At 33.2% G+C, this 26855-nt stretch overlaps 5 protein-coding genes across 11 annotated transcripts; 3 read left to right on the top strand and 2 right to left on the bottom strand.

Annotated features, from left to right (window-relative positions):
• The first annotated feature begins 809 nt into the window (after positions 1 to 809).
• On the top strand, positions 810 to 4553 carry LOC146532254 (serpin B3-like). Of its 6 annotated transcripts, none has more exons than XM_085197357.1 (8): positions 820 to 1039; positions 1120 to 1223; positions 1538 to 1699; positions 1898 to 1981; positions 2340 to 2432; positions 2534 to 2734; positions 2967 to 3057; positions 3531 to 3680. In XM_085197357.1, the coding sequence occupies exons 2-8, from the start codon at positions 1128 to 1130 to the stop codon at positions 3662 to 3664; spliced, it is 861 nt and encodes a 286-aa protein (XP_085053483.1). In that variant the 5' UTR covers positions 820 to 1039; positions 1120 to 1127; the 3' UTR covers positions 3665 to 3680. The 6 variants fall into 6 exon arrangements, with proteins under 6 accessions (XP_085053485.1, XP_085053487.1, XP_085053488.1 ...); XM_085197358.1 differs by having other exon boundaries at positions 821 to 1035; XM_085197359.1 differs by lacking the exon at positions 2967 to 3057 and having other exon boundaries at positions 810 to 1039; positions 2534 to 2747.
• A 1626-nt stretch (positions 4554 to 6179) lies between these two features.
• On the top strand, positions 6180 to 10488 carry LOC146532253 (antichymotrypsin-1-like). 2 transcript variants are annotated; one of them, XM_085197355.1, is made up of 9 exons: positions 6180 to 6357; positions 6828 to 6931; positions 7465 to 7608; positions 7968 to 8168; positions 8513 to 8611; positions 8842 to 8982; positions 9093 to 9305; positions 9566 to 9698; positions 10216 to 10488. In XM_085197355.1, the coding sequence occupies exons 1-9, from the start codon at positions 6333 to 6335 to the stop codon at positions 10344 to 10346; spliced, it is 1191 nt and encodes a 396-aa protein (XP_085053481.1). In that variant the 5' UTR covers positions 6180 to 6332; the 3' UTR covers positions 10347 to 10488. The 2 variants fall into 2 exon arrangements, with proteins under 2 accessions (XP_085053481.1, XP_085053482.1); XM_085197356.1 differs by lacking the exon at positions 6180 to 6357 and adding an exon at positions 6525 to 6690.
• A 144-nt stretch (positions 10489 to 10632) lies between these two features.
• On the bottom strand, positions 10633 to 14439 carry BBS4 (Bardet-Biedl syndrome 4). The gene is made up of 9 exons (XM_085197353.1): positions 14307 to 14439; positions 13910 to 14043; positions 13636 to 13748; positions 13255 to 13349; positions 12927 to 13080; positions 12469 to 12745; positions 12120 to 12272; positions 11017 to 11220; positions 10633 to 10787 (listed from the first exon to the last, which is right to left on the bottom strand). The coding sequence occupies exons 1-9, from the start codon at positions 14344 to 14346 to the stop codon at positions 10656 to 10658; spliced, it is 1302 nt and encodes a 433-aa protein (XP_085053479.1). The 5' UTR covers positions 14347 to 14439; the 3' UTR covers positions 10633 to 10655.
• A 334-nt stretch (positions 14440 to 14773) lies between these two features.
• Positions 14774 to 21518, top strand: Pngl (N-glycanase Pngl). Its single transcript, XM_085197242.1, has 10 exons — positions 14774 to 15108; positions 15191 to 15376; positions 15593 to 15758; positions 16266 to 16444; positions 16853 to 17035; positions 17342 to 17512; positions 17908 to 18059; positions 18903 to 19183; positions 19464 to 19628; positions 20059 to 21518. Exons 1-10 carry the CDS (start codon positions 14896 to 14898, stop codon positions 20220 to 20222), a joined length of 1860 nt encoding a protein of 619 aa, XP_085053368.1. The 5' UTR covers positions 14774 to 14895; the 3' UTR covers positions 20223 to 21518.
• Positions 21519 to 22847: 1329 nt separating this feature from the next.
• Positions 22848 to 26781, bottom strand: LOC146532250 (antichymotrypsin-1-like). The gene is made up of 9 exons (XM_085197277.1): positions 26645 to 26781; positions 26329 to 26432; positions 26048 to 26191; positions 25447 to 25647; positions 25258 to 25356; positions 24819 to 24959; positions 24399 to 24611; positions 23869 to 24001; positions 22848 to 23308 (listed from the first exon to the last, which is right to left on the bottom strand). The coding sequence occupies exons 1-9, from the start codon at positions 26670 to 26672 to the stop codon at positions 23178 to 23180; spliced, it is 1194 nt and encodes a 397-aa protein (XP_085053403.1). The 5' UTR covers positions 26673 to 26781; the 3' UTR covers positions 22848 to 23177.
• Positions 26782 to 26855: the final 74 nt, after the last annotated feature.

The following is a 26855-nucleotide window of genomic DNA, read 5'->3' as shown; positions in this document are numbered from 1 at the left end:
TTCAATACGCTCAGAACCAGCTAAGTCAACTAAGTGACACTTTGATGTCGTTGCTATATTTCTGAAATTTATAAAATATTTATTGTTTCTTATCTTTACGCTGCTTCCCTCACACTATCGGGTAGGCAGAGGGCAGCTAATGTTAAGACTTCGTTCCCATTAAGACACTTCGACGTTCTCTATTTCCACCGAATTCTGGAGGCAATGCGTGTTGTGTCGCGGAAATCAACGCTGCGCTTTGCTGCGTTACCAGAGCGAAGAAATGAAAATGTTAAAATATTTCGTTGCATTGATTGGGAATCGAACAACATGTTTAATACGAAACATGCTGTATACGAAAGTATATATATATATATATATATATATATATATATATATATATATATATATATATATATATAATTGAAATGCAGCAAAAACTATAATGGCTCGTATTTTAAGATTGCGTTTTTGAATTTCTGAGCTCAAAGAGACCGTAAATCTGGTTATTTGATATTAATTTCAGCTTAACATATCCGATACTATACGAGATACTCGATCTTAAAATAAGCAGTCAAGAGAGATATAAAAACAGACGAACAACGAAATAATATAAGGATAAAGTTTTTACATACAAAATGTGTAACTCTAAAAAAATTTACTTGAAATGGAAAATGTTGATAAAATTAATTATTTTAATAAAATTTATAACATTTTGGTTAAATATTTGCATTTTAACTTGTTTTTCTTTATAAATATCAAAGTACTTGTATTTTTAGTGAATTTCTTGTATTTTACTGTTTTCTACTGTTATTTTAAGTTCCATAAATGCTGTTTTTTGCTTTCCTGGGGTTGGCAGCACTGACCGAATGCCACTGTCAAATGGAAATCAGCTGATGATTGTTGTGATGTCTTTTGCCGACAATAACAAATTAAGTTATTCTAGCCATATAATATTACTTGCTATTTTTACATTAAATCAAAATGCTTTTTCAGTTACAATGCTATGTTTTAACTCTTAAGTGATTTTATTTTGAAATTATATTGAAAACATATGTAGGTAATTATAAAGACATAGTTTTACAAATTACCCTTACTTATTTGTAAAATATAAGATTAATGTACATATAATTATAATAGCGCGACAGATGCAGCGGAGCTGGGTTTCCTCACCAATAGGAATCTACACCCTATTGTCTCTACTTAAAAATTACAATGTATCTAAATACGAAAAACACCTACAGGTATAAATATAATGCATTCATATATAGGCTTTTCTATTTCCTTAGCCTCACTCTGTATCCAGCATATAACATGTTAATCACTTTCACTTTTCATCACTTTTTTTATAAGGAGGAGGGAAATGAAAATAAAAAATAGATTTCATTTAATCATTCTCCCTGAATGGAACGATATCATTCCCCTGTGAGGCACAATCTGCAGTCTGAAATTATGTATATTGTTATTTTAAAATCAAGCAGTGATTGATCACTATAATAAAAAATAAACAAATGTAATGTGTGTTATATTAAAAAATAATGTATAAAAAATATTACAGATTGACACTTATTTGAAGAATAAAAACCAATATAGAAGTGAAATACAAATATTCTGTTCAAAGCAATATGATGTAAAAAAAGTTCTTAATCCAATTAAAAATGTGAAGACAGCTGAAATGAAGAATTTCAAGGAATACATCAAAACATATAATAATTCATTGGTAAAATATAATTAATATATTTTTTATTAAATTTAATATATTTTTTATCTATACATGTATATTGTGTGTGGAGCGAGTGAGGGAATGAAAAAAATATTCTCCCGGGTAGAAATCAAACTCATGTCCTCATGTCCCACTGCACCAAAACATTAACTAGATATATTTCATAAATTTATTATTAATTTCTAAAATTTACAGAAATCAAATAATTCAATAAATGAATTTCTTGAAAAAGATTTAAGTGATATTAAATTTGTTTTGACAAACTTAAGTACTTTTGAGGTGAGTGTGTTATAAATTATATATTTTTTTTTTTGTTTATTAAATACTAACTTTGACCTGTGTTTCCGCCTGCGTCAAAAAGTGACAATAATTAAGGGTTAAAATATATCTTTTGGCTATAATATAAAAATAAATTTAAGTGAGCGAAGCTATGTTTGAGTTCCTAGTGTGATATTATAATAGGAAATGGAGATGCAGAGCACAACGCAAAGCTGCTCTTTTTTTAAAAAAATATTTTATTTTATAAATTATTTTTTTGCAATGGAGAACGCAGTATCTAAACACAAGGTTTCCTCTGCCTACCATGCCTACCTCTGTGTATAGGATACAGTGTAAAGCTAAAATAAATATATTGCAGGATAAATGGAATAAAGCTGATAACTCAAATAGTGCCATCATGAAAGTTTACAATTCCTTTAATTATACTGAAGATATTAAATATGAAGCAAGGGTAAGTAAGTATTTGTATATATTTTATTTTATATTGAGATTGTGGATTCACATAAACATATAAGTAAAATAAATATTTTGATCCTTTACCTCTCGTTTTAGCTTCTAGAACTACCAATGCAAGATGCTGATTTCAAATTAGTTGTAATAGTACCAAACGAATGTGACGTTCTAAATAATTTAGTTAAAAAGTTATATTCTGAAGGTCTGACCGCGGCCACAGCGAGTATACAACCTTTGTTCACATCTATATGCACTTTAAATGCACCATATATTCATTTTAACTCTTTCAACATAATGGAGGTAAGATATGTTTGTAAGGGTCGAAGTTCGTACTTTAAAATATTTACCCACATTTCCAAGTATAAAATAAATAAGAACACAACCAAGGTAATCATTTAAAAAAAAATGATAATAGTATAAGTTTATATAATTATAAAATAGTATAAGCAAATCAATATAAATTGAGTTATTATAATTATTTTACAAATATAGCAAATAGCTAAGTTTAGAATGATATACGTGATTTTTATAGGATATTATAGATGAAAGTTTAACTGTAGCAAGAACTGAAATAGGACATGTGAAAATTGATAATGATGGTGTTTCAATAAAAGTACTAACATGTAAGTGTAAATTATTATAATTAAAAAAAATTTGGATAGGAAATTATTCTCATAGGATAGGCCATGTTACGCGCCGGCCTAAGAACTATGTCGGATGCAAGTGCCTTGCTATACCAGTTCCCGGACGCCCAAGGAAGCGCTGGTTGGATGTCATGATGCAGGACATGAGAGCCAATGGTCTAACCAACGAGGACGCAAAGGACCGTGCAAAGTGAAGTAGGTTGAATAGGAAGGCAGACCCTGGTAATAGCCGGGATTAATGACAGGAAGAAGAAGAAGATATTATATAATATAATAAACAAACAGGCTTTGTTTAAACAGGTCTTTGTATAAACAGGCCTTTGAAATGTCGTCCTAAAATATAAAAAATCTCCTAAGTTAAATTTCAACCTAACACCTTTATTTTTGAATTCAAGTTATAGAAAAAAAAAGCTGTTTTTGTTATTTTATTACATAAATACGTTTTGTTCTAGATATATTTCCTACGAAAATCCAAACACAAATAAATAACCAATGTGAAAGATCGAAGAATTCGTTTCACTTTAGCCTCTTATTTAAAGATAGTTCTATATTCAATGGAAAATATGACATAAAAATAAATAAATAAATAAATAAAAAATTTGGATGTATTTTGTAGTTTTATTTTATTAGATTTTCTCTAGTTTTACGCTGTATAGGGTAGATAGAGGGAACCTAGTGTTGAGACACTTCCGTTTTCCACTTTCCGACGAAATCTGCATTGCATGTTGAGTTTCGTATCGCCGCAATTTGCCTCGACTCCAAAGCGAGAAAATTTTAAGGAAATAATATATACAATAGTTCATTATCCGTTATAAAAAAAATACCTACAACAAAAAAAATCATCCATCTTTCATAACAGTTTAATTTTAAATCTCATATGGGGTTAAGTTACGACAAAAAAAATATTATTCAGGTGCCACGTTTATTTTCACAGTTGCTAGGGATAAGTTTACCAACAAATGTCATTTCTCTGCCAAAATTGGGGTCACAGGATTTTTTGACATCATATTTTTCAGTGGCGTCCAAACTTTTTGGTTTTTCAATGTCGTCGAGCTCGTCGTATCCTAGTATAATCGGTGGCAGTATTATTAATCCGGCTTGACGGTGTTGTTCCTCTGCTATCTATAGGTAGTTTTATATGAAAAATGTAAAATGTGTTTTAAATTATAGTTTTTTTAGCTCTACGCTTGTATCCCGTACATAGCAGGGTCGGTCGGGGAACCTGGGAACCATTTTTCGGTGTTTGCTGCAGGTATTGAGTGTTGATTAGCGGAATCGAACCTACAACGTGTTCTGTTTAAATTCGCACGTTTGTGCCTCTGCGCCAAGACTGGTCTCAAATTACAGTGTTTGGTTAAAAACTATTAATAATTGAAAGGCTTAGTTAATAATTTTAGAGTTTGAGGCGCGTTTTCGCTGTTTCCAAAATGATTTTTTGCATAAAATTTAATATTTTTTTATTACATAGAAGGCTGTTATTTAATCTTTTTTGGATAGGGTAAAATTTTGGGTTTGTTTGTCTTAAGCTTAGATATTCCCCTACATTTTATTTTTCCACAAAAAATCTCGGAATTTGATTCCAAGTTATAGTGACAAGAATTAAATCAAAAAATTATACTAATTAAAAACAAAAATATTTAAAATGCTACTTACACTAACAATTGTTACCGTTAAAATAAACAAAACGCAATAAAACATTGTGAAATAAAATTCTGAAATGTGATAACATTTTATGGATATAGTTTTCTTTAGGAAATTTGTATAAATATATGAGATTGAAATATAATATACTGCAGATTATAAAATAAATATAAAAATGCCTAATAAAATGATTATTCATATAAGGGGATTTATTTTGTAAAGAACCTGATAATAGAAAGGCCGTCGTGATGCAGAGGCCAAAAGCGTGAATGCAGAGAGACGATTGTGGGTTCGATCATCATTCGGGAAATTATTACATATTAATTTCGGATCTTGGTAATAAGGCGGCGTTGACTAGCCTTACTCGACGCCGCCAATCCAAAAGATTGGTAATAATTTCAATTATTAGGTTTTTTCTATCAGCTTCACGCTGTATCCCGCACATAGCAGGGTAGGCAGAGGGAACCTAGTGTTAAGACACTGCCGAATTTATCAAGGCATTGCGTTTTGAGTGGCAGAACTCAACGCCACGCTTTACCTCGACACCAGAGCGAAGAAATGGAAATATAAACGTAAATAAATATTTCACTTCCTCGAGTGGGGATCGAACCCACAACCGTCGCGTTACAGTCACACCCTTGTGCCGCTGCGCCACGACGGCCTCAATTTATTTGTTACTACTACAAACTTAATAAACTGAAAATGTTAAAGTAAAGTAATATATAATACTAGCGGACGCGCGCAACTTCGCTTGCGTATTTAGGGGTGAATTCTAATAACCTATGAAACCAATGTGTTCAATGAAATATGTTTAAGAGTCTAAATTTCAAATTTTATAAAAATCGGTGGCGATTTAAGAATTATTCCATACAAACTTTCAACCCCTTATTTGCACCCTTAGGGGGAGAATTCTAGAAAATGATGAAACACGTGTTCAATTAAATGCTTTTAAAAATCTAAATTTCAAATTTTATAAAAATCGGTGCCGATTTAAATTTTTTTCCATACAAACTTTGAACCCCTATTTCACCCCTTTAGGGTTAAAATTTTTCAAAATCCCTTCTTAGTGGATGTCCAGATTACGAAAGTAAACATCTGTCCAAATTCCATGTTTCTACGCACAGCGGTTACGGCTGTGCGTGCGTCTTACCTCAGTCAGTGAGGACAAGTCCTTTTATATATATATAGATATAGATAAGTATATTATTATTGCAACGTTTAATATTTTTGCACGGCAGTTTTCTATTCTGTGACATAGGTATACCTAATTGTACCGATGATTCCTCCTTATTTATCTTATGTATATTCCAAGAAAAATATTCAAAAGCGATATCTAGTGCAATTTTAAAGGAATTGATAATTGTGATGGTAAGAGCGGCAAAAATTATACCTTGAAATTGGGTAAATCCGCTGGGGAACCTGGAGCTACTAAAATAATATTATCTACATTGTAGATATAATGAATTCACAAACAAATACATTATTGGTTCCACGAAGATTTATCTGTGGTAAAACTAAAAAAAACAAATAAGTATAGATAAGAAAAAATATATAAAATGTAGCCAATTGTGGGAACTGCCAAGCAGTATCCTGGTAGCGATCGAGGTAACAACATGGAGAAATTTGTTATTCTTTTAGGTAAGTATTATTTTTTATATTTAAGATTTATGAGAAATTAATAAGGTCAACTTATACAAATATTTTATTTTTATATTATTTGTTTAAAAAACGTAAATAATTATTTAATGATATTTTAACACAGTAATATAACATTAAAAATATTACTTTCATCAAAATTTCTTCAGGATATCAAGGGACCGTAGATCTGAGTGTGGTTTGAATGTCAAGTCGATATCTCCAAGCGTTCTTGAGATAAAGACTCTAGAAAAACAGACAAACATACAGACAGGCGGACAATAATGATACTGATGATAAGGGGGTACCTATAAGGGTTTCTTATTTTCTTAAAAGGTACGGGACCCTAAAAATGAGCAAACTTAAGTATGCACTAATTTTTTACGAAATGTACTACAAATGTATTGGAAATTAGAATAATTAATTATAATAAAGTAAATTTTAATTATCAAGTCTTTATTTAATTATTTTAGCAACAATGGCGGGGCTTGCCATGGGGTTTGACTTTACATTCACCGACTACCAACGGACTGCACTGGGCGACTCTCTGGACCGCGCTTCAATGAAACTTTTAAAGGTAAGCAAAATATGCTTTTTAATATCTAGAGATTTATAGGAATTTGTATTTAATTAATAAGCTTCATGGCGCATCACGCACACATCAGGGTAGACAGACAGTACCTACCTAGTGTTTAAACACTCCGTTCCCCATTTTGGAGCATTGCATTTAAATATTTTTGTCTTGCTTGAAGAACCGAGATATTCGTGCAATCAAAATAATGTACCTAACTTACGAGTAGGTCCTAAAGATTCATTAAGGCAAAAATTTAAAGATAATAATATATTGACAGTTGTCTTTTCTTTTTGAAAATATTACGTTAAGAAAAGTATTAATTAAAGATTTTACCAAAATCAGTAATGTATATACTAGTAATAGGAACAAAGTTCTGTACAATAGAATTCCAGAAAACGTCACAATTTGAAATAGTTGTGAAAAGACGTACCTACTTATATATAAAACATCTGACTACTGCGCCACGGTTTCCTTCTCCCGTGAAGATATTATTTTTATTTTTTATAACAAAATCGAATGTTCCATAAAATCTCCAGGAAGTGTATGAAACATCCACCGACAAGAACGTAGTGGCATCTCCTCTTGGCGTATTGACTCTACTCACACTATACACTGCTGGCTCTGAGGGAGAAAACAGAGAAGAGATTATGAAGTTGCTCGGATTCACTGATTACACAGAGGTAAGAAGCCTGAATTACATACTAGTGGTTACTAAAATTTTTTGAACTATCGCTTCGGGCATTTCAATTAGGAGAAGCAGGGTATGATCGTCTCTTCATTCAAGCTTATATTAACTGACCATAAAAATGGTTTAGGTTTTAAATTGGATACAATAAAAAGTAACTGGCTTTTCACTTGGCAAAAACTACGTTATGTAAATTTAAATATTAGGCTTAATAGAGAATGGAAAACAAAGGTGACTTTTCACTAGATTCTTAGTGTATACTTGCCCTGTAGGAGATAACATTCTAGATAAAAAAACATACCCAGTATGAACTATGGACACACTAATAAAAAAATATTTTTCATTTTATTTCAGCTTTTAAAATCTTACAGTGAACTAACCGATAGATTCGCAAGAATGGACCCAAGCTACCTCAATTTAGCGAGCAAAGTGTTCGTTTCGGACAAATATTCTTTAAATCATGACTTCACCAAAACCGCGCGGTCGTTGAACACCGAAGTGGGTAGTATCGACTTTACCCATCCTAAATCAGCGGCTGACATAATAAACGAATGGGTGAGTTTCCATATCTCCGTTACTTTTTTACGTTAAGACATTCCGTTACCCAATTTTCTCAGAGGCCTTGAGGCGTTGCGTGTTGAGTGGCGGAACTCTACGCCGTGTTTTACCTCGTTACCAAAGCAATGAAATGAAAGTAGAAAATATTTTTTTCCCCGAATGAGAATGGAATCCACAACAGTTGAGTTTACAGTCGCACGCTTGTGCCCCTGATTCACGACGGCCCCGTTCATGTGATTACTCATAATTAGGAAATATGAGAAATGTACAGTACTAGTAAGTAAAGTACTGTAACAGTACTAGTACTATTAACTTAATGACATGACGATTGTTATTTACAGTCCTCCAAGAACACTCATGGGAAGATAAGTCACCCCATGACTGCATCTGACATAGACACGGCGGCGGCCGTCGCACTGTTCAATGTTATATTTTTCCAGGTAGGTGAAAATATTGATTACATAACTATTATTTTTTTGTAATCTTTCTTACATTAAATTTTACAAAATTATTGAAAATCCCTACAAAATGGCCTACTACGTGGGCGTACTCTTAGAGCTAAGCTTCTACACAACTGAGCTATATATATTCATATATAAATAATTTAAAAAAAACATTTAATGCTATTTAAATCTATAATATACTAAAATAAAATTATATCAACATCCAGGGACATTGGCACGTTCCATTCAACGCGAGTGAGACCAAAGAGCAGGAGTTCCATACATCGAGAGGTAAATCCGTGAAGAAACCGATGATGCATCTGCTGCAACCTTTGCATTATTATAAGGATAAGGATATTGGAGCTAGAGTGAGTTGAATTTTATAAAGTTAGTTGTTGTGTTTATTTCGGTTTCGTCAAGACAAAGTAAAATATCTATAAAAAATGTAACATACTATTAAGCCTATCTATTCTTCCAGATGATAGAACTACCCTACAAAGAAGATAAATTCCGAATGGTCGTAGTACTTCCGGACGACGTGGAAGGTCTTCCAGAAGTGGTTAGGAAGATATCAGAGAAGGGAATGTTGGAAGATGTCTTCAAATTGCATCCAGCTAATGCTGAAGTGGACTTAGACATGCCCAAGTTTGAAATAAAATCGAAACATGACTTTAATGATGTTTTGGCAAAGGTAAACCTTTATACATTTTTGTAAATTTAGGTATATCTAAATTTTAATACATATATATGAGTAAACGAACCTTTAAGCTGGTGTTTAACGAACCTTTAAGCTTTTTGTATTCAATTGCCAGCCAGTTGTTTAGTAACTGTTGTCAATTAATTCACTTATTAAGTATGAAATAGTTATCATTATCACTTTTTAGAAATGAAAATATAAAAGTTGGAAATAACTCTTTAAAAATATTAAATAAACATTGCATATTTATACAGGTGGGAGTGTCTAGCATTTTCCACACGCCAGCGACTGGTATAGTAAAAGACCACGGTATTGTAGTAGACAAGGTCTTCCAAGACGCCTTTGTCAAAGTTGATGAGGAGGGCGCCACTGCTGGTGCTTTTACAGGTATTTGATTGAAATATTGAAATAGAAAAACAGCAAAAACAGTCTCTCTACGACAATTCCGTCTACGGTTTTAGAAAATTTTACAAATCTAATATTAAACACCAATATCCGATAATGTTTCAGATTTAATAATAAAACTTATTAACAATTCATCATCATCATCATCATCATCATCAACAGCCATCTTTTGTCCACTTTTGGACAGGCCTTCCCCAATTCTCGCCACCACACTCGATCCTCTGCTTTTCGGACCCATCCGCTTCCCGCCAACCTCTTTATGTCTTTATTAACAATTACCTTCTTTATAATCAATATAATATATATACTTAAATTTATATTTTCATTTCTTCGCTCTGGTGTCGAGGCAAAGCGCGACATTGAGCTTCGCCACTCAACACGCAATGCTTCCAGAATACGGCGGAAAGTGGAGAACGGAGTATCTTAACACCAGGTTCCCTCTGCCTACCCTGCTGTGGACGGGATACAGCGTGAAGCTGATTATCAATTTATTTCCCAGGTTTGGTAGCGGTACCGATGTCATCTATCTCGAGGCCGCGGCCGCCCATCTCCTTCAAAGTGGACCGGCCGTTCCTTTACGCGATACTGCACGACGATATCATATTGTTTGCTGGAACTTATTCTAGTTAAAAACTTTGTAATTAAAATTACAAATGTATGGAACTAAATGGATAAATTGAAAATTTTCTCATCACTGAAAATTTAATTATAAAATTGTATATTGATTCATAATTAAAAAAATATTTTAGAAATTATTTGTTTATTTTAATGTAATCTGCATTCATTATTCGGTTTTGATTTTTTTTACTTTATTCTTTATGTGTTATAAAATAATTCTTGCATATCTTCTGTACCTACTTAATAAAATTATACAGATATTAAAAATGAAGTAAGATTCGATTTTAATTGAAATTACTCTATAATGCTTTATCTGGTTGACTAAACTTCATCGGGTTCCATTTCCGAGGTGCCAACATTTTCATCCACATTAGTGGTATTTTCACTGATTGACTCTTCTGTGGCTCCAGCTTCTCGTAGTAGTGATACAAGTGTCGCTAATGAACTCGATAACTGAAAATGATTTTATTTTAGAAGTCAAACTTAAACTTGTTTGTGCATAATAGGTTAATAATAATAATAAATATAAAAATAAATCATCTTTACGCTGTATCCCGCACACAGCAGGGTAGGCAGGGAGAACCTAGTGTTAATCCTAGTGTAAATCCTTGGTCTTCGGCGGAACTAAACGCCGCGCTTTGCTACGCAAATTCAGGTGTATTATACTAATAAGTAACAAAACCTGTGCATCCGGATCCCTCTGTAAGATGAGCTCCACAATCTTGGTCTCCAGAACAGCATCAGATAACCTTCCGACCCTCGCGTGTCTTGCAGCTAAGTTGATCCTGAGAAGAGGATCTTGCGTAGCGAGGTCACAAGCTCGTTGGTAGGCAGCATCTGCCCGACTGTCTCCTAGACGTTCTAGAGCTATTGCTATTAGTAGCACCTGTCAGTAGTATTATAAGAATCATTATTTTATTATTATAAAATTTTATAAGTACCTACATAGAAACTACCAAAATTACCCGACTAAGAAAATGGAGTTCAATCCCTATAACAAGTTAAACTAGTATGTCGAAATTCTTTCATGGATTTTTAAAATCGTAAAGGGAGGCGAGATGTAGATAAAGTGGCAGATTGCTTGGCTATTCCAGATTTAGGAAAGAAAAATATTTTTTATATTTTACATACAAAAAAAATTATGTAGCGGCATTTGAACCCGCGACTCTTGGAAACCGACCGTCCAAGAGTACCTTGAAATATTTTAAACCCCGTAGTGGTAATTTTTATACAGAATTCATGATATTGTCTTTAGCATTAGCGTATCTAAAAATACAATTTATTCGTGTAAACGTTTTTTTTTTTTAGGGCTAATTTTGTTAGTAAAATTTCTCCAGTCAGTCACCTCTACACGCATGCTCCTGGTTGTTTTGTGATCGTGGTGAATATTCAAATTCATAATTGCCTTGTGGGCTGGATCAAGCCCACTTAATAAAATAATATTTCACTTATCTCTCCCTTTCACTCATCGTCTCCTCATCCTAAACACAATGTCTCCATTTTTTTAAAACGAGAGTGGAGTGTCTTAACCGCCTATTCCATATGAATAAAAAAGGAATTTATACTAGGGGCGCGAACTGGACCTCAATTTTGACTCGTTGAGCGAAGCGAGAAATGAATTTTTGAATTTTTAGTTTTTTTTCGCCTAAAACCATCTACGTGATCATATCTATAAATATGCAAATTTTCATCTCAATCGGTCAAACCGTTTGAGAGCCTAATGGTGACGAAGAGTGTAAAAGTCTCCAGTAGAGCGTACTCGTCGTGTTTCAAAAAATATCTTACAGTATGAGGATGAGTCCGTAGTGCAGCAGCACCTGCAAGCCTGCAGAAAGCGGTGGCGGGGCGCTTGCACTGCAGCATGGCGAGGCCGAGGTTGTGCGCGGCGCGCGCGCTCAGCGGCGCCGTCCACGACGCGCGCTGCAGACACGTTATAGCCTGGTAGAGAGAGAATTAACATATTATTTATCCAATTTATACTTAGACAAAGCTAATTGATATAACAATTATTTTTATACAAATGTTTAAAGGGAAAATTCGGCAGAAAGTAGAGAACGGAATGTTTTAACTAGGCTCTCTCTGCCTATCTATATTCGGGAACAAGAAAAATAAGAAAGAATAGAAAATAACTTACAGCAACAAATTTTTTTTTACTCAACAAAGCTAATCCCAAATTGGAATGAGCAGCTACACAAGTAGGATGAGCACTCAACGCCGCTTTAAGTCTTGCTAGACCCGCATCTACGTCTCTGTGTTCCAACATCATGGCGGCCAAGGCTAAGGCTGCAGAATGCTGCGTTGGCTGTTGAGATAGAGCCTCTCCCAGGAGTTGGAAGGCACGTCGAGGATCACCAGCTTTGAGACAGAGGGTTCCTGCTGCAGCTAGTGTGTCAGCACCACAGGAATGGATACTGAAAGTTTTATTGTTTATTATAAAAAAAATTACGGTAATATAAATAAAGATAATTTAATATTTTTAAAGAATCTTCTCTTACATGTAATTTTTTTGTTAAAACTGTAATGTTATAAGAATTATATTTGTGTGATATTACAAAACAAAATATATATTATTGTTAATTAAACTAAACCTACGTCAAAGCATGATCGTAAGCAGCCAAGGCGCCGTTTACATCTCCAGTAGCTAGCAGCAATTTCGCCAGTAAGGCGGCAGCTCGTTCCCCACCACCTGGAAGCGCCGCGCGCGCCCAATCCACACCCCCCGTTCCCAGAGTAGATGCACATTCAGCTACGGGCACAAAACTGATATATATAAAAAAAAATCGAAAACAAAATAATATGTAAAAGTTTAAAATTAAGTATATGTCTATTAAAGGATTGTGATAAATAACAACTTCTGTATTTTTGTGCAGTGATTACGTACGTCTCTCCCAACAAGCAAATTTCGGTTCGGAAAACTTACCTAAGCCACAGTAAATCTCAGGATCGGGATGTTTGGATATCTTGTCTGCTTCCAAATATGCCTCGTATGCCAATTGAAACCGTCCCTGACGATATCTACGGGTATTATATATATTAAAAGATTTGAAGTCTGATCTAAAGTGCTTTCTTTGTTAAATTGAATACTTATTTATGATTGTAACCAAAATTTTTACATTTTCAATCATTTTTTCATAACAGAAAACAAATAAATGCCTTTTACAAAATGTTTCTCCGAGCGTAGATTGAACCTACTACCACACTGGGAACAGGTTTATTCTCCGCTAACGCTGTTGAGATGTGTTGTCACTAAGCTACAATAATAAATCAGAAAATAACCGTGCTCTATTTTTCTAATACTAACAAACATTTTGCTACTTGTTTTAAGGGCTCAGGGTCTTGAGGATGTAATCTGATGCAGCTGTGGAACTTATCAACCGCTTCTTGCAATCTTCCTGCGTCTGCTAAAACTGCACCCTATTTTACAAAATAAAATATTTAAAATAAAATCATGAGGGATACAGCGTGTACCTGAAGGTACACTCTATATTATATTTTAAAAAATATGCTTATAATTCCGATTTCAGACTTTTATAATAGAAAAACTTACAATAGATTAGATATTAAATTTGATCTACCTTTATAAAGTATGCATATCTATGCGTATTATTTGTTTGCTTCTGTAAATCTTCTGCGAGCTCCACACACTGCACATGTTCACCTCGCACGAATCGTGCATGCAATAACCAGTTACGTGACCCATATTTAAAATCTAGAAATGGATTATTATTAACAAATATTCCTAATCAAAAGCTCGGCGTTGAGTACCGCCACTTCATTCCGCGGAAAGTGGGGGGGGACAGAGTATCTCTACACTTAGTTTCTCTCTCCCTACCCTGGGTATATGCGAGATACCTACAAAGTGAAGCTTTATGACTTAAATATAAACTTAATGTGGCTTATGGAACCTTACCACTAGATTCCGGGAAACGGGAAATAATGTTTACTTTCGTTATACTTTTTATAATTAAATACCTTCATTTTGTGCTTTTTCAAATGCTGAGTGTTTTCGCATTTCGAATATTATTTAGGTATTATGTATTGTTTTTATTATTGTATCCATGGTAATAGCGGTACTGTACTGAATTGGTGTTTATGTCTTTTGAAAAAGAAATCATATGAACTTACTATTTATTTTAATGTTATAATTAATAATACTAAATAATAATATACGGCTACATTTATTTATACTACATGGACGTATCTAGAGAAATAAGACCCAGAAGGGTGGGGGTTTTCACTTTAGTTTCAAACTGATTTTTTATGTATATAATTTTTTTAACTTTGCTGACATAATTTTTTATTGGTGAGAATTCTGGGGTGGGCACAAATGACCCGCCCCCTCCCTTTTCTACGCCCATGATTATACTGTAATTTTTTTCTGAAGTTTCAAAATGCAGCTGATTTCTGAACTGTACTCAAAGAACTGACAAATAAAAATGACAATCCAATATTGAATAAAATTGACAAGTGTAAAACATGACATAAATTACCACTGCGTTAATAAATAAATAATTCCTTTTTATAACATTCCAAATCAATAATACAATATAAAATCGACAAAATGGAGGATATGGCACGATTAGCTTTAGTAGAACAAAATATAAAAGACGCGGATACATTTTACGAGCTACTTCAAGAGCTGTTGCATTTTATCAATCAAATTTTAGACAACCCCCACGAAAATGAACTGAGAACAATCAGGAGTGATATCCTAAAAGGATATCTAAGATGTCAACCTTTCACCGATTATCTAAAATACATAGGGTTAATGCTGGTAAGTTATTAAATACTAATTTCTTCTCAATTTATTATATGAAAATTTGAAGTTAAAATTACAAATAATGTATCAATTTTAGATGGATAACAAATTTACATATCCGAAACAATTAACTTTAAGTAGACTAAGAATGTCTCAAGCAGCTATAGAAAGAAAACTGACACTTTGCTGTGGACCTTTAAAAAATCTGAGAACTGCATATTCTGGCATTCCTGGTACAAATACAAAAAGAAAAAAACAACAGCTAGTTCCATCTTTTATCCAAGTAAGTGTTTGTTTTCAAATGTTTGAAATATTATACATGTTAAATACTTTTTAAGAGAGGTTTAGTTAGTATATATTCATTTTGATGTAGCTTTATACAAAGAAAGTTTAAGCAGTAAGAGTAATTAGACTGCTTTTAAGAGGCACAGATTCTTCGATTTTTAATGTGAGTCTTATATTAAAAATATTTTCTATTATCATATTTTTTACTCATTAGGTAAAAATGAATCCATTTTTGATAAGAATACGAACACTATTCAATGATATGCTCAGATATGAAGATGATGACCTACTAGAGATGGCCAGAGAGCAAATCCCATTAGTCACTCTACAGTCAATGGCCATTGAAAGAATGAGAGATCGTCAAAAAAAGATTAAAATGGGTATGTACTTAAAGCTGACCTGTACAATGTTACTTGTAAAAAAGTAACATTACAAAAATAAAATCAAAAAAAATAATAAGCTTCACATTGTATCAGGGTACACATATAGCAGGGTAGGCAGAGGTAATCTAGTGTTTAGATACTTTGTTCCCCAAGAATTTTGCCAAATTTTCAGAGGTATTGCCCTTTGAGTGGCGGAACTCAATGCCATGGGAAGAAATGAAAATGTCAATAAATAATAAGTCATTCTCCCAAGAAGCTTCTGGGATTCGAACCCACAACCGTTGCGTTACAGTCTTACCCTTGTGCCCCTTGTGTCACGATGGCCTCAACTTTCCCACTTTGTCTTCCATAGTGGGAAAATGTAGAAAAACCTCAAACCTTATAAGTTTGGTTAATTGTCGATCTGTACATCTGACAAGATCATTTGTCTAGAGATCTCGTGGAGGTATAAAATATAATTAATATTAAACACTTTCAATGTCATAATTTTATCTTTTAAAACAGGTGAAACCAAAGAAGAAGACTTGTCATTTGACTTAGCTCTCTTAATAGAGTTACTAGGGTGGTTTAAGTTCAAATTCTTTTCATGGGTCGATAAACCAGCGTGTGAGAATTGCGGTGGACCTACTGAGTTTGCTTGTCACTCTACTATGCAAGCGGAAACAGAATCCTGTAACTTGGAGGTAAAGTGACTAATTTTATTAATTTATTTTGCAGCTCCGTTCTTATTTCCCTGCTCTGGTAGATAGTTGTGAAGTTGACTTCTGCAAAAAGTGCAATTAAATATTTTTGTCCACAATTCCCCTTTATTAACTGACTTCTGCAAAGTACCTTCTCCTTTATTTCTATATTAGACAACTATTTTTTTTATATATGTTCTTTGATTTCTCAATTATTTGTGAATTAATTTTTAATTACAGTCAATTGAGTTCCACCCCTAAACAAACACGCAATGTATCCAGAATTCGGCGGAAAGTGGGGAACGGAATGTCTTAACACTAGGTTCCCTCTGTCTATTCTGCTGTGTGCAGGATACAAGGTAAAGTTGATTATTACTTAATTTTAATTTTTAATCTAACACAATTTCTTAGGTGTATAAATGCAAAAAGTGTCCAAAAGGTGCTCATTTCCCCCGATACAATTCCCCCGCCACGTTGCTGCGCACGCGCCGCGGTCGTTGCGGCGAGTGGGCCAACTGCTTCACGCTGCTGTGCCGCGCGCTCGGCTACGACACGCGCTACGTGCACGATGAAACCGATCACGTGTGGTGCGAGGTGAGTGTGCTGTTGTTGATCGGGGCCAGTCGTGGCACAGGGGTGCGAGGGTGTGGCTGTAAATGTGACTGGTTGTGGGTTCGATTAACAGTCAACTAAATTAAATATTTCATATTTTTATTTATTTGCTTTGAATACATTGTCTTGTTTAGTTTTAGAGCGGTAAGTACTAATATTCGTGACTTAACGAGCAATGTCTCGAAAATTAAGCAGTGTGTAGGGATTGTAACGTCTTACCACTATTCTTCACTTGGTTTCCCTTGTATATATGGGATGAAGCTTAAAATGAATTAATATTCTCTACAGATATTCGACTACGATTCAAACAGGTGGCTTCACGTGGATCCCTGCGAGGGCGTCATTGACACGCCGCTAATGTATACTCACGGGTGGGGGAAGTCCCTCAGCTATGTGATAGCGTTTTCACGCGACGACATTCAAGATGTCACTTGGAGGTATACAACTAATCATAAGGAGGTTAGTGGAGGCAAATGCACTTTTTTTATTTTTATTGTATAATCAGTCGGTGGGATAATGGGAATGGAGTATCTTATCATTAGGTTCCCAGCTTCCCTCTGCCTACTCTGCTATGTGAAAAATTAATGTTTAATTATATCATAGCTTACTATCCGACTGACAATACATTTTATTTATAAATAATTTCGTAAATTCTTACAAAAGCTTGGTTAATTACAATTAACAATATGCTGCTTTGAGCTATAGATGGCTGCGAAGATTAGATTTTAGGATTTATTTACTTTTTTTATTTTGTCTCTGGCGGCCGGCGGTTATTTTCTCCTAACTTTAGGGCTTCCTCGACTCGTCGACCGTACTGTAGATTGTTTAAAATGATGTCAATAATGTCCCACCAGGTACTAAAACGTCGGACAGAAGCGTCCGAGGTGGAACTCCTCAACACTATACTAGCGTTGCGTGCGCACCGACACGCCCAACTGTCGTCGGCAAGACGGAACTACCTTGCTTCTCGCACTGTCAAAGAATTGGTCGATTTGATGATAGAACGGTGAGGTTCTAGTGTAGTTTGCGAGGCTTAAGTTGAGAAAAGTAAAAAATAAAACAAATTATAGGTATTCTCATAATGTTTATTCTCATCTGAATTGTCTTTGGAGTTAATAATAATTTGTGCCGTTAAATCTTTAAGTTGTGATCACGATTTTTTTTTGTTGCTTGATCACGTACATTTTTCTATTCTTGCATTGCTTCTAGGGCAACTTTATTTTTTTCTTTTAATAAATCTAACTCTAAAATAAAATATGAAGAATTCAATATATGATGCTGTCATGCATCAGTACAAGAAGTGTAGTGTATAAAGCGGCTTAGGCCAAGTAAGTGATTGTCACACTTACACTAATATATATGAACACTCACACAAATGCAAAGCTCAGCTCAGACCTCACAAACTATTTTTTTTTTCTCTTTTTTTAGAGAGAAACTAGTATGGTAAAAGACTTTATTCTTAATATGTTTGACTTCAAGTAAAAAAAATATATTAATATATTTTTTAATGTAGCTCGAATCTTATTTTCCGTCTAAGCGCTCTGATCATTTAACTTTTCTTTTTCTCCGTTTAGCGCACAATGTCTCTAATATTCAGCCGTGCATGGAAAATGGAGTGTCTTAACACTAGGTTTCTTTGCCAACCCTGGTATGCTAGCGTGAAGCTAAAAAATGAAAGTAATTATAGTTAGGCTGTCGTGCGCGCAGGGGCATTATATATCAATTAATATTTTCATTTTATCGGTTTGGTAACACAGGGCATAGCGCGGTGTTGTGTTTTGCCACTCAACATGCAATGACTCGAGATTTTAACCCTTTGTATACCCTACTATATATTTATTTTTAATAGGAAACCCTCAGACTACGAATCACACGGTCGCCTCTCGGGTTCTCGTGAGTGGCGTGAACAAAGAGGCGAAGTGGGTCGCAAGCAAGCCGGTCACACGTTCGAGTTCTCGCGTGTAGGAGACCACGCGGTCCGTTACCACACCGCCACTGACGTGTACCAAGTGTACACTAACGGTGCTGAGACGGCACGCATCAGCAAGTGGTCCAACGGCGTTCACGTCTACCACAACATGTTCAGGAAGGTAGAGGCTGACTGGCAACAGACGTATTTGGCCAGGACAGGTTGGTTGTTTTGGTGTTTTATTTTATTGTCAATAAAGCTTTTAATCTTTTTAAAATTCCATACCTCAAAGGCAAGAAACGGAGTCCTTAAAGGATTACTGTGTTGTCCGTCTGTCAAGACCATTTTCTCGAGATCGCGTATAGGTATCCAGCTGAAATTAATATCTAATATAGCTTGATTTTTTCTGTATTTAAAGTTCATATATTTTATAAATTTATTAACATCCCTACATTGTCTGTCTTTTCTAATAGTAAATAATTATCTTTTTTCTCGTTACAGAAGGAGATCCAACAGGTACAATCGAATGGCGTTTCTCAGCGACGGGTGATAGTACGGTGTTCAAATCCCTGTCGATTAAATTGGTATCAGCTATATACGAGAGTGGTTGTATTGAATGGACGGTGCAGTTCGATGGCGAGGCGTGTATACCCGTCGAACTAGGAGGTAAGCTTATTTTCCATCTAATTTAAAAAATGTTTATTGAAAATGTAAATTTGAATAATTAATATTTTAAATTTGAAATTAAATCTTTCTTACGTATTTATAAGTTGGCTGCAATATATTTGATTTTTAATAGATATCTAAATTTCTAAGATATTTAAATTCTCTGCGTGTTTAATTCATATCGATCAAGTAAGAATGTAAAGTCGAAAGTATTTTATTATTGGATAATATATTTTTGAATATGTATATATTTTTCTCTTTTTTTAATTCCACGCGGTATCCCGCTTATGACAGGATATTCTAAAGGAACCTAGTGTTAAAACACTCCCAACGTGCCGTTCAATTATCGAGACATTGCGCATTGAGCGGTGTTACCTTCGTCTTCATTTAAAGTGGTGATGACAAAAACACTGTATATTTAATATTCCAGAAGTAGCAGCAGTGCTCTCCCGCGATTTCTCCTCTGTGACTCTCCGCGCGCAGCTCTCCGGGGGTGCGGGCGCCGTGTCGTGGCAGCACGCGCAACTGTTCCGACAATCATTAGACGCTGAACAGAACACGTTCGAAGTTTTACTGCATTTGGCCAAGAAGTAGACGTTATATTCTATGTTTCTATTTTTATCAAAAAATATTACTATTATTTTTAGGTATTTTCAGCAGTATCATTCTTTTCTTTTGGGCTTAAGTTTACCTTATATATTCACTTTTACTGCATTTGGCCAAGCAGGTGGTAGTTATCTTATTTTACTTTTTTATGTTTTTTATTTTTAGTTATTTTCAGCAGTATCATTCGTTTTTTGCTTAAGTTAACTGAATTGTATAATTCACCTATGAAGTTTTACTGTATTTGACAAAAAAAATATATCAGTTATACTCTACTATGAAGCTGTTATTATTATTGTCATTTAATTATATTTATCTCTGATTTTTACTGTTACTACAGAGCGTCAATTATCCGAACTAATTGGGGAACATGAGCATTTGGATGGCCGACATTTTCGAATAAACGAACCGCGAAAGCAAATAAGCGGAAACCATTGTAAGAGTGTATATCTTTACTGATAAAAGTAACAAAATAAATTTCTTTGAATAATAAATAGATAAATATACGTGCATAAATATAATAATGTTTCGATTTTTTTCAATAGAAATTTTACTTTTACATTGCAAAATTTATTTTATTTCTCAACATATTCTATGAAATTACATAGCAATTGAAAAGAAAAGAGTAGAAGCACGAGTTGTTGTAGTAGTTCGGATAAGCGGTCGTTAGTTTAATCAAAGTTCGGATAATCACCGCTATATTGTTTATTCAATAACAACGTTTTTGGGCTTACGTAAACTTAATACAGTAATAGTATAAATGCTTAGTATAATATATTTAGTTATGTTGTTAATTCAAATTTCATTCAAATTGATTGATTCTTTTTTTTATTTCTTTATAAGGTTTTTTTATGTCAGCGTAATTAAACTTTAATAGTCTGTATTTTTTATTGTTATTAATTAATTACATAATAAAATTATAACTTTATAATCTTATTTTCTGGTGCTTTATTGTTAATAAATATTTAAAATATATTTAAAGATATTTGTTTTATCGTTATCGACTAAGATAAGATTTTCGGTGTTTTAGCATAGCTTCATATACCGTAGTGTATTCAAAACTTACACTCATATTTATTCAATAAGATTTTTTGTTTTAATCATTCCTATTTAATAAAATATCTTTCTTGACCTTTTTTGTATATATATTTTTTAATTAATTGTAACAATTCTAAACCCATCCCTCTTTCTCTGCCTCTGATATGCATTGTATTTAATATTAGTATTCTGATTAAATTGAATTTACTTGTTATAATTTTACTATTTATTAAAATATCTTGATTATTTTGTTTTTTTTTTAATTATTCAAACTATTTTGCCATTCCCATTTTATCCTAATTTTATCATCTAAATGTTAATATAGAATTAAAATTGAACTCATTTCTCTCATATTGTATCTACGAATTTACTATTTTTACGTATTAATCATTAAATGTTGACAATTTTGTATCTTGGGTTTTCTAAAAGTTTCATAGATATTAATGTATATTGTTCAAAAAAAAATTGTTTTTATGTCATATAGTGTCATAACATGGGCGTATATAGAAATGTTTGAAGAGTGACTTTGTTTTAGTTTTGAACTTATTGTTCTCCTTATAGGTTTTTTCTTATTTCACAGGTTTAATTTTATATTAGTAAAAAGTTTGCGGTGGGCACAAACCTAAACACCCGCCCTTACTCTCTATTCTTACGCCCCTAATGTTAGTCCTTAAATATATGTTACTTTATACTTGCATAAGGATGAATGGTGATTGCATGATTTTTTTTTCTTTTTGTTAAATTCAGAACTAAATTTAAAGTGATAACTCAAGTGATATCTAAAACGACTTAGTGACACAATTTTGATAAATAAATATTATTATTTTTTTCTACTATAATTCCGTATTAATAATGCTTCTGGTTATTAAATGACATTTACAACAGTATGGAAAAAATTACACTTAACAAATGTATAAATAGGGACTAACTGAATAAATAGGGATGTTGATTTTACTTGAAATATTTACACCATTACAAATTAAATTAGTAACGTAAATTAAAAAAATGTCTCTAAATAAATAAAGCTGTCTCTTGTTGCATAAAAGCAATAGAAAATTTTGTGGCAATAAATATTAATAATCAAAAAAATATAATAAAAGAAAAAAAAAACGAACAAGCTTCGTAATATTTAGATGTCAATATTCCTGATCCAGTACGGCCAGCAAGTCGTAGCCGCTGTAGAGTTAGGTTTTCTGAACTCTTTTTTTAAAACATCACAGTAAGTAATTCGTAGAACTAGTTTTAATAGTACCTTCATATATTAACTGTATTCTGCCATTTTTATACTGCATGTTATATTTATGTTATCTGTGTCCTGATACTGGAAAAAACAATCTAAATAAAGCTTCACATACAATTGTGTTTTTTTTACAAAATCCTGTGTGAAAAAACACACAGATAAAAATTATAACTAAAATACAGAGTGTATTATTATTTCTTTATTGTCTGCAATTAAGCTGATTTCTACCAAACTAAGAATGATGATAGTATACTAGTAATTTAGGTTCGAATCCCATTCGAGAGAAAAATATATACTTAACTATTCTTTTGTGTAACTAATTGCTACTTTGCCTCAACATTGCATTTTTTCTATATAATTTAAAAGGAAAAGTAAAATGTGATTTAATAATTTTTAAAATTATTATTTACACAGTTAGAAAAAGTTTTACTAAATATTATATATGTGAATTTGTGAGGATGGATGTTTGTTCCACTTCTTTGTTAACCAAAGAATTAAGTGCAGAAAAAAAAATAGAAGTAAAACACATAATTTACAAAAAAAAATAATTTTGAAATAATATTAAATTTTCAGTGAGACCATGCATTTATAATTTGAAATCCTAAATTTTCAATTTTATTTAACATTTAGTTCCTTTCCATACATTCGTAATTTAAATTACCAGATTTTTAACTGGAATAAGTTCCAGCAAACAGTATGATATCGTCGTGCAGTATCGCGTAAAGGAACGGCCGGTCCACTTTGAACGAGATGGGCGGCGGTGGTTCCGAATGAGAAGACGACAGTACAGCAACCGCACCTGAGAATATATTAATTGGAAAAATTCTGCTTCAAATTCTGAAGCTTTAAATCTGCTTCATGGTGTATCACGTACACAGCAAGGTAGGTAGAGGGAACCTAGAGTTAAGACACTCCATTCCCCACTTTCCGGCGATTCCGGAGGCATTGCGCCTTCAGTGGCGGAACTCAAAGCCGCGCTTAACCTCAACACCAGAGTGAAGAATTGGAAATGTAAATTTACATAAATATTTTATTTCTTTTAGTAGGGATCGAACCCACAAACAGTCGACTTTACAATCACACATTTTGCTTCCCTGCGCCACAACTGGCTTCAATCATATTAATTATAATATAAATCAGGTGGGTACCTATTTCTTTTTACATTTTATTATTTAATATGAAGAATTACTTATGTGATATTTTCAATGAAGTGTTTAACATGTTTAGTTTTTCTAAAACCGTAGAGATTGTGGAGGAGGAATATAATATAATCAGCCATTTTGTGGCGACAGCCATCTTGAATTGAACTGAATTAAACATTGAAGCTGAGTGACCATAACTGTTAATGAAATCAAATACCTGTAAAAGCACCAGCAGTGGCCCCCTCCTCGTCTACTTTAACAAAGGCCTCCTGGAAGACCTTGTCTACGACAACACCGTGGTCTTTTACTATACCAGTCGCTGGCGTGTGGAAAATGCTAGACACTCCCACCTGTTATTATAAATATTCTTTTTTTAAAGAGTTATTTCAGACGAGAAGACATACAAGCAGAGTTATTATGTTTTATAAACAATTATATGTAATACTTAATTAGTTCACAATTCTGATTGAAGGGTTCGCTTTGTTTAACCAAAACATTAAACAACTAACTGAATATGAACAGGGATCTTATTAAATGTCTACATTGAGTATTTTGGAATCTTTTACGTATTCGTAAGATCACTGTAAAGTTAGGAAGTCTCTTATAATACACACTAAGCTTAAAGATTCGTTTACATTAGTAAACGAATTAACTGTATGTATTAACATACTAATGTATTAACATACATTTTTATACTTAGATATTATACTTGCATATACCTAAATTTACATAAATATATAGGTTTACCTTTGCCAAAATATCATTGAAGTTGTGTTTCGATTTTATTTCAAACTTGGGCATGTCCAAGTCGATTTCAGCATTAACTGGGTGCATTCTGAAGACATCTTCCAACATTCCCTTCTCTGATATCTTCCTAACTACTTCTGGAAGACCTTCCACGTTGTCTGGAAGTACTACGATCATGCGGAACTTATCCTCTTTGTAGGGTAGTTGTATCATCTGGAAAGGTAGATAGGCTTAATAGGATGTTAGATTTTGTATAGACTTTTTACTTTGTCGTAACGTAGGCAGGATATTTCTAATATAGCAATACTTTATCTAGTGTACTCAGAAATAAATAAGGTGTTAGGTTAGGTTAGTAACATATAGTTAAAAAAAAGTAAAATAAAAACCAAAACGACGAAGTTTATAAAAAGACCAACTCACTCTAGCTCCAATGTCCTTATCGTTATAATAACGCAAAGGTTGCAGCAGATGCATCATCGGTTTCTTCACAGATTTACCTCTCGATGTATGGAACTCCTGCTCTTTGGTCTCACTCGCGTTGAATGGAACGTGCCAATGTCCCTGGATTCACATCCACATGGTATGTTATTTTAGTATATAGATTTTAATAGCCGTAAATTTTAAGCAAAAATATTTACATACGAAGATCAGCTGCTTAAAGTTTCTGAGGACACCCAAGAAGTTTTTTTTTTAAAGTTGTAACACAGTTGATATTGCAACTTTTAATTACTTCGATAAAACTTAATTGTATAGAGCGCTTAAACAGTGAATAATTTTAGTCTTAAAAATGCAAATAGCACTTCGTTTATGAAATAATATTTCAAAAAATTCATAGTTATATAATAAACCAAAAATATACCTGGAAAAATATAACATTAAACAGTGCTACTGCCGTCGCCGCGTCTATGTCAGATGCGGACATGGGCTGACTTATCTTCCCTTTAGTGTTCTTGGAGGACTGTAAATAACAATAATCATATCACTAAGTACTCTATTTTTCTTCCATATTTTCTATTTCTGAACAATGAGAAGAAATATGGAAACTCACCCATTCATTTATTATGTCAGCCGCAGATTTAGCATGGGTAAAGTCGATACTACCCACTTCGGTGTTCAACGACCGCGCGGTTTTAGAGAAGTCATCATTTAAAGAATATTTGTTAGAAACGAACACTTTGCTCGCCAAATTGAGGTAGCTTGGGTCCATTCTTGTGAATCTATCGGTTAATTCACTGTAAGATTTTAAAAGCTGAAATAAAATAAAGAGAAAATATTTATATTAGTGTACCTATTTACAAGGGGAATTCTGCACTAACTATGAAACGATTATATTGCGTTACTGGAGAGATTGTTATTATTAGGTAAATAAAATTAACAGTTAAATTGTCAATCAAATATAAAAAAATATAGGCGTAAGCTGAGCTTGATATTTGTATAAGTTTGGTACTCGCTAAAAGTAGAACCAGAAAAAAACTTCTTCTTCACCAGACTTGCATTCTCATCATTTTCACTCTCGCCGGTTGATTTAATGTTGTTGAAATTAATTTCTGAGCCTTTTTTCATTTGATGCTTGAACCAACTCAATAAAATAGTTTTATTTATGACATTTATTTACTTACTTTAGGAAAATTACATCAATATGTCCTTACCTCTTTATAATCAGTGAATCCGAGTAACTTCATAATCTCTTCTCTGTTTTCTCCCTCAGAGCCAGCAGCGTATAGTGAGAGTAGAGTCAATACCCCAAGAGGAGATGCTACTACGTTCTTGTTGGTTGATGCCTCATACACTTCCTAGAGATTTTATACGAGTATAAATAAATAATGATTCAGAAATTGAATGGAAAGTGGGGAACAGAGTGTCTTAATGTTCCTAATTTTTTCTTTTGTGTAATTATCATTTTTTGTATCAAAAAGTTTATTTTGCTTACCTTTAAAAGTTTCATTGAAGCGCGATCCACAGAGTCGCCCAGTGCAGTCCGTTGGTACTCGGTGAATGTAAATTCCCACCCCATGGCAAGCCCCGCCATTGTTGCTAAAATAATTAAAACCAAATAATTAAAACCACCATAGTAAAAAAGGTCTAGTTCCGCCAATCAACAGGGAATGCCTCAAAAATCATTGGAAAGTCTTGCTATGGTAATGCGGGAAACAGCGTGAAGCTGATAAAACAAAAAAATAACATAAATTAAATACTAAAAATATTTACTTGTTACTTATAAGTTTTAAATAATGTAAGCTACTTACCGACAAAAATAAAAACAAATTTCCCCATGTTGTCGCCTCGATCGCTACCAGACTACTACTTGGCTGTTCCCGCAACTGACTTTATTTTATACATTTTTTCTTATCTAAACTTATTTGTTTTTAAGTTTTACACATAAATCTTCATAAATGCAATATTTTTTTGTTTGTAAAATAATGATATCGATAACATATACGATTTTATGAGTAAATG

The sequence above is a fragment of the Heliconius melpomene genome, chromosome 14 (genome assembly GCF_056956725.1).
Source record: "Heliconius melpomene rosina isolate 202511_hmr_F chromosome 14, ASM5695672v1, whole genome shotgun sequence".
Taxonomy (NCBI): domain Eukaryota; kingdom Metazoa; phylum Arthropoda; class Insecta; order Lepidoptera; family Nymphalidae; genus Heliconius; species Heliconius melpomene.
Note: the sequence above shows the minus strand (reverse complement) of the source record. Positions and strands in the feature narration are given on the sequence as shown.

Excerpts from the sequence above, each read along its gene's own strand:
- LOC146532254 (XM_085197357.1), top strand. The coding sequence starts at position 1,128 with ATGCAGCGGAGCTGGGTTTCCTCACCAATAGGAATCTACACCCTATTG. Across the intron at positions 1,700-1,897 it reads AAACATATAATAATTCATTG|AAATCAAATAATTCAATAAA; the intron begins GTAAAATATAAT and ends TAAAATTTACAG. Across the intron at positions 2,735-2,966 it reads ACTCTTTCAACATAATGGAG|GATATTATAGATGAAAGTTT; the intron begins GTAAGATATGTT and ends TGATTTTTATAG.
- LOC146532253 (XM_085197355.1), top strand. The coding sequence starts at position 6,333 with ATGGAGAAATTTGTTATTCTTTTAG. Across the intron at positions 6,932-7,464 it reads CTTCAATGAAACTTTTAAAG|GAAGTGTATGAAACATCCAC; the intron begins GTAAGCAAAATA and ends TAAAATCTCCAG. Across the intron at positions 8,169-8,512 it reads CTGACATAATAAACGAATGG|TCCTCCAAGAACACTCATGG; the intron begins GTGAGTTTCCAT and ends TGTTATTTACAG.
- BBS4 (XM_085197353.1), bottom strand. The coding sequence starts at position 14,346 with ATGCGAAAACACTCAGCATTTGAAAAAGCACAAAATGAAG. Across the intron at positions 13,081-13,254 it reads TGAGATTTACTGTGGCTTAG|CTGAATGTGCATCTACTCTG; the intron begins GTAAGTTTTCCG and ends TTGTGCCCGTAG. Across the intron at positions 12,746-12,926 it reads GCTTACGATCATGCTTTGAC|TATCCATTCCTGTGGTGCTG; the intron begins GTAGGTTTAGTT and ends TAAAACTTTCAG.
- Pngl (XM_085197242.1), top strand. The coding sequence starts at position 14,896 with ATGGAGGATATGGCACGATTAGCTTTAGTAGAACAAAATATAAAAGAC. Across the intron at positions 15,109-15,190 it reads AATACATAGGGTTAATGCTG|ATGGATAACAAATTTACATA; the intron begins GTAAGTTATTAA and ends TATCAATTTTAG. Across the intron at positions 19,184-19,463 it reads GACGTATTTGGCCAGGACAG|AAGGAGATCCAACAGGTACA; the intron begins GTTGGTTGTTTT and ends TTCTCGTTACAG.
- LOC146532250 (XM_085197277.1), bottom strand. The coding sequence starts at position 26,672 with ATGGGGAAATTTGTTTTTATTTTTGTCG. Across the intron at positions 24,612-24,818 it reads ATAAGGACATTGGAGCTAGA|ATGATACAACTACCCTACAA; the intron begins GTGAGTTGGTCT and ends CTACCTTTCCAG. Across the intron at positions 24,002-24,398 it reads TCAATGATATTTTGGCAAAG|GTGGGAGTGTCTAGCATTTT; the intron begins GTAAACCTATAT and ends TTATAATAACAG.